This window comes from Nicotiana sylvestris, chromosome 11 (assembly GCF_000393655.2).
Source record: "Nicotiana sylvestris chromosome 11, ASM39365v2, whole genome shotgun sequence".
Taxonomy (NCBI): domain Eukaryota; kingdom Viridiplantae; phylum Streptophyta; class Magnoliopsida; order Solanales; family Solanaceae; genus Nicotiana; species Nicotiana sylvestris.
This window is the reverse complement of record NC_091067.1, coordinates 90,732,575-90,743,248: the sequence shown is the minus strand read 5'-3', so window position 1 is coordinate 90,743,248 and position 10,674 is coordinate 90,732,575. Positions and strand designations below refer to the sequence as shown.

General features: G+C 40.2%; 1 protein-coding gene across 2 annotated transcripts; it reads right to left on the bottom strand.

Moving 5' to 3' along the window:
• Positions 1-6,830: 6,830 nt before the first annotated feature.
• LOC104225087 (G-type lectin S-receptor-like serine/threonine-protein kinase At1g11330) lies at positions 6,831-10,118 on the bottom strand. Of its 2 annotated transcripts, none has more exons than XR_011403803.1 (6): positions 8,748-10,118; positions 8,367-8,662; positions 8,015-8,225; positions 7,516-7,757; positions 7,279-7,429; positions 6,831-7,157 (listed from the first exon to the last, which is right to left on the bottom strand). XR_011403803.1 is itself a non-coding variant. In XM_009776852.2 (6 exons), exons 1-6 carry the CDS (start codon positions 10,024-10,026, stop codon positions 6,879-6,881), a joined length of 2,454 nt encoding a protein of 817 aa, XP_009775154.1. In that variant the 5' UTR covers positions 10,027-10,117; the 3' UTR covers positions 6,831-6,878. The 2 variants fall into 2 exon arrangements, 1 of the variants encoding a protein (XP_009775154.1); XM_009776852.2 differs by having other exon boundaries at positions 7,520-7,757; positions 8,748-10,117.
• Positions 10,119-10,674: the final 556 nt, after the last annotated feature.

The following is a 10,674-nucleotide window of genomic DNA, read 5'->3' as shown; positions in this document are numbered from 1 at the left end:
AATGCAACTGAACTTAACTAGAACTCATATTTCGAAAATGTTGCATAAAACTGACTATCCCTCAGGGTTTCAAGAACGACTCGAAGATGCTGCTCGTGCTCCTCCTGGCTGCGGGAGTAGATCAAAATATCATCAATGAAGACAATCACGAAGGAACTCAAATAAGGCTTGAACACTTGGTTCATTAAATCATGAAAGCTACTACGACATTAGTCAACCCAAACGACATCACTATGAACTCATAATGCGTGTACCGAGTGTGGAAAGTTGTCTTAGGGACATCGGATGCCCTAATCCTCAAATGATGGTAGCCAGATCTCAAATCAATCTTCGAAAATACGTTGGCAGCCTAAAGCTGATCAAACAAATCATGAATCCTCGGCAATGGATACTTGCTCTTGATGGTGAATTTGTTCAACTGCTGATAATCTATGCACATCCTCATTGACCCATTATTCTTCTTAACAAAAAATACCGGCACGCCCCAAGGCGAGACACTCGGTCTAATAAAGCCTTTATCCAGCAAGTCCTGCAACTGTTCTTTTAATTCTTTCAACTCTGGCTGGGCCATACGATACGGCGGAATAGAAATGGGCTGAGTGCTTGGAGCCATATCAATGCAAAAGTCAATATCCCTATGGGGTGGCATCCTTGGCAGGTCTGAAGGAAATACCTCTGGAAACTCACGAACAATAGGCACATAATCCATAAAAGAAACCTGAGCACTAGAATTACTAACATATGCCAAATAGGCCAAATACCCCTTATCAACCATACGCCGAGCCTTCATATATGATATAACCCTACTGGTAGAATGACCATGAGTCCCTATCCACTCCAAATGAGGCAACCCCGGTAATTCTAAGGTCACGGTTTTGGCATGACAATCCAATATAGCATGATAAGGGGATAACCAATCCATCCCTAAAATGACACCGAAATCTACCATGTCGAGAAGTAGGAGATCTACATACGTCTCAAGACCCCCAATAACAACCATGCAAGCACGATAAATATGATCTACCATAATAGAATCGCCCATTGGTGTAGACACATGTACGGGAGCACTCAAAGAATCACGAGGCAAAACTAGATAAGGGGAAAAATAAGATGACACATAAGAATATGTGGACCCTGGATCAAATAGAACTAAGGCATCTCTACTACAAACTGAAACTGTACCTGTGATAACTACATCGGAGACCTCAGCCTTAGGTCTGGCTGGAATAGCATAACATCGGGGCTGGGCCCCACCACTCTAAACTACATCCCTAGGATGGCCTCTTGCTAGCAGGCCTCCACCTCTAGCTGCCTAGCCTCCACCTCTAGCGGACTGACCTCCACCTCTAACAACTCTACCCCTACCTCTAGCTGGCTGAGCGGGCGATGGAACACCTGGTGCTGGAACCATAGCACGAGAACCCTGGTGCTGAGAATTGCTCGAGGCTCTAGTGCAAAATCTAGCAATGTGTCTCGTATCGCCACAAGTATAGCAAGACTTCGGCTGCTAAGACTGCTGACCCTGATGGACTGGATAACCACCCTGAAAACTCTGGAGCGGAGGTGCACTAATAGGAGCTGGTGGTGCACTGTAGGGCAACTGATCAGAATAGTTCATATGAGAACCACGACCACCTGGAGCACTGTGAGAAGCCTGAAGTGCTGACCGAAACGGCCTAGGAGGATGGCCTCTACCAAAAGAATCCCTACCTCCAGATGAGGCACCACTGAATCTGCCAGAATGATAAGGCCTCTTATTAGACCCCTAACCGCTCCCCTGAGCTAGAACCATCTCAACCCGTTTGGCCACATTGGTCGCATCCTGGAAAGAAATCTCACTACATGTCTCCTTAGCCATCTTCAGTCTAATAGGCTGAGTGAGTCCCTCTATAAACCTCCTCACCCTCTCTCTCTCTCTCTCTATCTCTCTCTCTCTCTCTCTCTCTCTCTCTCTTTATCTCTCTCTCTCTTAGTGGGGAGTATCAGAAGAGCATGACGAGCCAAATTAATAAACCTCATCTCGTACTAGGAGACAATCATAGAACCCTACTGAAGACGCTCGAACCGCCTGCGGTACTCCTCTCTTTGAGTGACGGGAAGGAACTTCTCGAGAAATAGCTACGAGAACTGGTCCCAAGTAAGAGCTGGTGATCTAGCTGGTCTGGCCAAACAATTATCTCTCTACCATTTCTTGGCGGAACTTGACAGACGAAAAGCAGCAAAGTCGATCCCATTGGTCTTCACTATCCCCATGTTACGAAGAACCTCATGACAACTGTCTAAATAATCCTGGGGATCCTCTGAAGATGTACCACCATAGGTAGTAGTGAAGAGCTTGGTGAACCTATCCAACCTCCATAAAGCATCGGCATACATAGCTGCTCCATCACCAGTCTGAGCTACTACACCCGGCTGAACTGCTCCAACTGGCTGAGCTGCTAGAGTCTGAAACTGGGGAGCTATCTACTCTAGAGTGCGGGTAGCGGGAGTCTGTGCTCCTCCCCCAGCCTCAGAGATGGCTGGTGCTACAGGAAGTAAGTCTGCCTAGGTGACACTTTCCATAAGACCCACTAGACGGACCAGAGCATCTTGGAGTACCGGGATAGCAATGAACCCCTCTGGGACCTAAGCTGGGCCTGCTGGAACTATCTGGTACGAAACTTCATCATCAAACTCTACCTAAGGCTTCGCCGTTGGTGCTGCTACTCTGGACTGAGCTCTACCCTTGCCTCGGCCTCTACCCCTCGTGAGAGCTGCTGCTGGGGGTTTGGGTTGCTGATCAGAGGATGAAGAAGCATGTGTTCTTGCCATCTGCGAAAAAATAGAGTAGAAGTTCAACTAGCATTGAGAAACCAAATCGCATGACAGAGAATAATATATGTGAAGTCATTCCTAAACTCTGTAGCCTCCGAGGGATAAGCACAAACATCTCCGTATAGATCCCTTAGAATCAACTAAGCTTGTCCATTAATTGTGAGACCTAATCAACCTAGAGCTCTAATACCAACATGTCACGACCCGAATTACCCACCGCCGGGACCGTGATGACGCCTAATATTGAACCCTTTAGGCAAGCCAACGTTATTGATTATTCTACCCTTTTACCTTTATCTTTAACAATTTACCAAAATAATACAAGCATACCGCAGAATTAGAAATGCAGAAGAACATAATTTAACAGTTTAACTAATACTAATACGAAATCCATAACAATACTCAACCCAGAACTGGTTTCACAATCTCACGGACTATCTACGAATACTACAAATAGGGTCTGAACAAAGAAAATATATGTATGTCTCTGAAATAGAAAAGAACAGAAAGAAACAGGATAGAAGGGGATGCCAAGGCCTGCGGATGCCTGCAGGACTACCTCGGGTCACCGCTGGACTGGAGGTAGCAACCTCTAACTATGGTCCGTATGCTCCAGTAGCTGGATCTGCACAAAAAGTGCAGAGTGTAGTATCAGTACAACCGACCCCATGTACTGAGTAAGTGTCAAGCCTAACCTCGGCGAAATAGTGACGAGACTAGGACATAACAAACAATATAACCTGCAGTTAAACAATATCTAACAAAATAACAGTAATAGAAGCAAATCAAAAGTAATGGGGAGGGGTAACATGCTATGGGAGATACCAACATAAAGAATCATAGAAATAACGGAATGAAACAATTAAGGCACTTGAACCGATAACAACAAGAAATCATAACAAGTTGGCAAGAAATGCACGACATCACTCTTCGTGCTTTTACTCTCAATCCTCACCATGCAATCAATATTGAAAATATGCACGGCATCATCCTTCGTGCTTTATCCCTCTTCCTCACCATATAAATATTAGAAATGTGCACGACATCACCCTTCATGCTTTATCTCTCTTCCTCACCATATGCATCAATACCAATGTAAATTGCACGGCATCACCCTTCGTGCTTTATTACTCTTTCCTCGCTATATGTATAAGTATGAATGTGCACGACATCACCCTTTGTGCTTTATCACTCTTTCATCACCCAAACAATAGTAACAATTAACATCCCGGCAAGGGAATCAACAATAAGAATAAATACATCCCGAGAATCATAAATAAGAATTAAATACATTCCGGCAAGGGAATAAACTATAACCAATTTTGTTCCAACAATTAACATAACAAATAAACCTCAACTAGAGCTAATACTCAACAATTGACAAATACTACGAAAAATGATCATAAGTCTTACTCAACATCAGCAATCAACAATTTAGGCATTTATAGTACTTATCAAGAATCACAATGATTACAATTTAAGACTCACGAGCATACTTGACACCAGCGTATAGATACTCGTCACCACACCTATACATTGTACACTACACTAGAACATAGCAAATAAGGCACAACACCTACTCCCTCAAGCTAAGGTTAGACCAAACACTTACCTCGATTCCACGGCCACGAATCAAGCCTCAACTATCGCTTTCCCTTTTGGTTCCACTTCCAATTCAATTGTATCTAGCCAATATTAACTTATTAACATCAGTAAATGCTAAAGAACTCATACCCAACGCTTAATTATAGCTTTCCTAATATTTTTCCCAAAAACCCAAAAATCTACCCCGGGCCCGCTTGGTCAAAACTCGATCATCGGACCAAAACTGAATACCCATTTACCCACGAGCCCAAATATGCAATTAGTTTCGGAATCCGACCCCAAATCGAGGTCTAAATGCCCAAATTTATAAAATCCCCAATTCTCTTAAAATTCCTAATTTCTACCCTTAAAGAACAAGATTTAGGCCTAGATATCTAATGGGTGTTGATGAAAAATAAAAGAAATGAGTCTAAGAATACATATCTATGGGTTGGTGATGAAACCCCCCTAAAAGGTCGCCCAAGGTCTGATTTTAGGAAAGGAAATATGAAAATATGGCTGAATTCCCGTTCTGGTTCTGTTTTAAAAAGAATAGGCAGGTCTTCTTTGCGTTCGCGAAGGGCCTGCCGCGTTCTTGAAGAGCTACCTTCCTCAAGCTTATGCGATCGCGAGTTCTTCCATGCGTTCGCGACGGGTAAGCCCCTCTGACCTTCGCGTTCACGGACCAATGTACGCGTTCGCGTAGAAGAAATGGTCAATTCCCAGCCCACCTCCATTTTACTATACGTGTTCGCGTGACACAGGTTGCGTTCGCGTAGAGCAGCCCCCCCAGTGCTCCGCGTTCGCAATCCTCGATACGCGTTCGCGTTGAACAAACCCAGCCCCAGCCCTGATTACACTTTGCGATCGTGAGAGTGGCTTCGCGACCGCGAAACATAAAATGTCTGTATACCAGAAGCAGCAAAGACAACAGAAGTTTCTAAGTCCAAAACATCCCGAACCCCATCCGAAACTCGCTCGAGCCCCTGGGGCTCCAAACCAAACATGCATACCAACCTAAAAACATCATACGATCTTACTCGTACGATCATATCGCCAAAATGATACCTAGAACTACAAGTTTAGCATCAAAATCAAAGAAAAGTCTCAAGAACTCTTAAAGTTCCATTTTCACAACCGACGGTCCGATTCACACCATATGAATTCCGTTTCTTACCAAATTTTACAGGCACAACGTAAATACCATATTAAACCAGTATCGGGCTCCGAAACTAAAATACAGGCCTGATACCATCAACTTCAAACATCTTTAAATTTTCAGAAACTCTTATAATTTCTGTTAAACAATTTCTTTCAAAACCTCATTTCTCGGGCCTGGGGCCTCAGATTTCGATTCCGGGCATACGCCCAAGTCCCATATTTTTTATGGACCCTCCGGAACTATCAATTCAAGGGTCCGGGTCCTTTTACCTAAAATGTTGGCCGAAGTCAACTTAAATTCAATTTTAAAGGCAAAATTAGCATTTTCTCAAATTTTTCACATAAGGGCTTTCCGGATATACGCTCGGACTGCACAAGAAAATCGAGGTGAGATTAAAGAAGATTTTTAAGGTCTCGGAACACAGAATTGACTTTTAAAACAAGTGATGACCCAAAAGGTCATCACAACTTGCCTTTTTCTCGCCTTCGGTTCCACGTGTCATGCTACCATTTTGCCATTTGTTGTAGACAAATTTTACCATATACACTACATTATATTAAAAATATTTGGATGATAAAAAAGGGAACATCTTTTGAAAACTAGTAAACTTAATCTTATGTAACCAATACAAAATTTATAACAACTTCTATACCCTTGGTTTGATTTGTATTTGTTGGATTATGGGTCATGGGTCACTTCATGTGGCTGACCCGATCCGGTTAGGAGAGATAAGGGAGAGAGGTTAAGAGAAGTTACCACTAGACCACAAACTCCACTAAATTGAACGTGCAAAAAAGGGGTGAGTTGTGGGTTATTTTCCTTAACCGCGATTACTCTGCCTATTTATGTGAAGGAGACAATATAGAACAGAGAACGGTAATAATTTTCTCTGACTCAAGAATTTCCTCTGACTCTCTTCTTCTCTCAACAAAAAACACACACAAGTGGAAGATTAACTTTGTTTCCTAGTGATTCAAAATTCGGTTTGGGGCAATTGTTTCGGTGGTGAGTTCAACAATTCTTCCGCTGCGTTGACAGGTACGCTACTGTTATTCTCGCCCCGCTATGATTATTCTAACAGTATTTGATGTTGGTTTTTGTTGCTGGTAGATATAAAACGATTGAATAAGCATATATATTATAATAATGGCTAGATCAAATCCATTTATTCTGATTAAACCAGTAGCTTGAAAATGCCTTAATTTCTTTCTTTTGTAGAAGCTGAATTTTATATTTTAACCATACTTTCTATCAAATAGAATTATGGAACTTCCCAAAACAGACGTTTATCTAGCTGCCATACAATTTTCATACTTAATTATCTGCCGTCAAGGTTTGTCAAAGTGACATAATTTACAGAACCTCCATTATCCTCAAAGAAGTTAGCGAAAGCAGGCTGTAATGGTGCCGGCAAACTTGTAACTTCACTTGAAAGCATGGAAAGAACAGTTGAAATTGTTGGCCTGTCTCTAGCAAATTCTTGCACACACAACAAACCTATGTGTATGCATCTCTTTAACACCACTTCGAAGTCTGGATCCCATATCACTGGATCAATGAATTTTGATGTATTATTCTCTTTCCAGAGTTCCCATGCCTGAAAATTTGTTTTATTGGTTTTAGATATAAAGAAAAATTGCACAACTTTAGGTTCAAACATGTAGGCAAAATAGGAAAGATATTCAAAAGAGTTACAAAAGAGAACTAAAGAAACTTACATATCCAAGAAGGCTTAATGGGATATCCTCATTCCAAAAACTTGCAACCTTTTGCCCACACATGATTTCCAACAGTAGCACTCCAAAGCTAAAAACATCAGATTTCTCAGAGAATCTCCCTTTGATGGCGTACTCTGGGGCCATATACCCGCTAAGACGATGCAATTAGACGATAAATTAACTTCGCTTAATGTGGGAACTTTTGAATAACAGAATTTTACACATTTGAATGCTTACTTACTAGGTTCCTGCAACTTTTCTTGTCTCTGCTTGATCTTGGTTGCATTTGAAAATTCTAGCCATGCCAAAGTCTGAAATCTTTGGATTGAAATCATTATCTAGCAAAATATTACTTGGCTTTAGATCTCTGTGGATTATCTTTATTCTTGAATCTCTGTGTAGATAAAGTAATCCTCGCCCAATCCCTTCGATAATGTGGAGGCGTTTGCTCAAATCCAAGATTCTTTTATGTGTTGGATCTAAATACTCATGGAAAGACAGTGAGTTCAGAATCTTTTATAACTGGCAGCTTGAGCAATATTTGTATGAGGAAAAGCAGGAAAAGTAATGAACATCTATTGCCAAGAGTTTCTAACTATGTTGCGTACGTGGACTCTCCAAAAATGTTGTTGTACCCGAGTCGGATCCTCTAAAAATGCATGACATTTAGAGGATACGGCATGCTCCCGGAGACATTATTGGAGAATCCGAGTAACATAAGTTTTTAAGGACTAACCAAAGAGAAAGACATCCAAGCTTTTATTTGGCAAGTACTCATAGATCAACATCTTCTCCTCTTTTTCTATGCAACATCCCAATAATTTAACAAGGTTTCTATGTTGGACTTTAGATATCAGCAACACTTCATTCATGAACTCTTTCATCCCTTGTCCTGAGGCAGTTGAAAGCCTCTTGACTGCTATTTCTTTCCCATCTGCTAATATCCCCTATGAACAAACACCAACTTTCAGCATCAAGAATCCTAATTAAAAATGAGAAATACTAGTACTTGACATTGTTTGGAAAGAACGAGAGTTGAAACAGATTCGTCCACTCTAAGAAATCATTTGCGGAAAAAACATAAATACCTTGTATACCGGACCAAAACCACCTTGTCCAAGCTTATTATTCTCATGAAACTGGTCTGTGGACATTGCAAGCACTTCAAACTTGAACATTGATAAATCATCCAAATCAACTTTGGTAGTAATATTTTCTTCCAAAGAGATCTTCTTTCCATGCAACTGATGGTTTCTTTTAAACTGAAACCATATTTTACTTCTTCGCCTTGATATCCAAAACAAGCAAAGAAACACACCAACGCAAACAATTAAAAAAGATACGATCACTAGAACTGCGACTAGTCTGATCACTCTGGGATGATCTGCAACGAAAACAAAGAAAGTAAACTACTGAAAACAATGGAGAGGATAATGAGAAGTTTTGCTGCAATAGAATCAATACAATACCAAGTTCAGAATATGCCACACGAATGTAAAGAGTTGTGCCAGCGCGTTGTAATTCCTGAATGTCAATCAAGCTTCTACTCCATGACATACAGCCTATCCCCGCGTCAAATGCATAGGCTAAGCAAGAAAAGTTTTTCAAGCATTGGCTTCTGCATTCATCTTCCATCTTAGGTGGTAACCATTCTGCAAAATCAGGCACTTTCATGAATTCCATCTTCACAAATCCATCTTCTTTACTTGTTTTGTTCTTTTCTTCACATTGCAAAGGTTTCCTCCTCGCACAACCACTACTCCAATTTCCTTTCTCCCATTCTTCTCTACTCTTTGGATCAAAACCTCTCAAACATGAACAAATTGGTGAATCCAATGAATTGCAACAACCAAATGGACCACAAGTTCCATAGACATCACAATCATCGCTGATAGCTAACCAAGGGATCTTCCAATTCCTCTCATTCTCATCCCAATTTGATTGAACCAAGTTCCCATTCGGCTCCAATGTGAATCTCACGGCTTCCTTTCTATCAGCAAGACCAGTAAGATAAACAGTTCCCTCTTCATCATCTACAACATTGTATCCACCGGTATGCACGGATCGCATATTCTTTACTCCAATGAATATCTGACCATTCCATTGACCACTTCTCCAGAGAGGATACTTCCCTTTCCAAATAAAAAGCTGAGGAAGGATCGTGGTAATGCTACTCGAAAAGTCACCGAAATTTGGATCCAAAGGGCTTTTCCAAGATCTCAACCCTGTTTTCTCCCTTGTCTTTTCAGAGTTAATAGGTATTTTCATTTTGGGCAAGAATGTATCAGAAGGATGTTGGTAACTTTGCCATATTATGCTCCCATTCGAGTTGTCAAGTAAAACAAGATTCCCACCTTGGAGCTGAGCAGTTGAATTTGTAGTGTTTGAAGTTGAGGAAATATTTGATGACCAAAGAGTTTGTTTATCTCCATTCATAACAACAAGATTTCCATCCTCAGATATCTTAACAACACCAGAAGAATCTTTCAAAGGCTTGTCTCTATTAGCCACCCAAACTACAGTTGTTTCAGAGAAGTTATACCAGATACCAACGTATCGATACGAGCTATTTTGAGGATTGAAAAATCCCAACTTGAAGATGTTACCAGGACACCATAAAGTTGCTGGATCTCTTAGATATTGAGTGCTGGTAATGTTACATATTCCTATGCAAAGTCCAAAGTAGAAAGCATAAAGAACAAGAATGTTAATAAGAAGATATTGCAGATTTTGATTACAAGTGATCATCACTTTGGTTCTTTTTTGCTGCAAAAGAGAATCAAGATTTTGTTGGATAAGAAGGAAGCTCTTAAATTTGCAAAATATGCATCTGCAGCCACAAACGAATGTGTGGTCTTATTATTTTCCACAAACCTTGTCTTACTTGCTAGTTATAGCGAACTTTTTTTTTCCACTAAGAATTTTGAGCTAGACCTGAAAAGGAAATGAAAAAGCTACCATGTGCCCGACAAGTTTTGTGGCCTAAAGCCAAACTTTATGATGACCCTTAATTTTTTTATAAAAAAATTTATTTATTTATTTATTTGAAGTCTATTTTTCTAGTGTTTCTTAGATACAAAGTTATTAATAATTTTCTAATAATCAGTAACTTCTAATAAGTCTTTCTTAATTAACAATATAGCTAATCCATTTAATCTTTATTGAGACATTGTTGATCTTAGGTGATATTTTATCAATTTTAATTTTGAAAATCGCTTTCCGCTAAAACGACAGAAACAAGAGTTATTAACATTATTCCATAAGTAATATAGGCATTGGAAAAAGAATCAATTTTTTTATTTGACCAAGTGTATCAATTAAACTGCTATCTTCTAATTGTACTATTTTTTTAAATATTTTAAATTCTGAAAATAAATCTAAACGATCAATATTAAA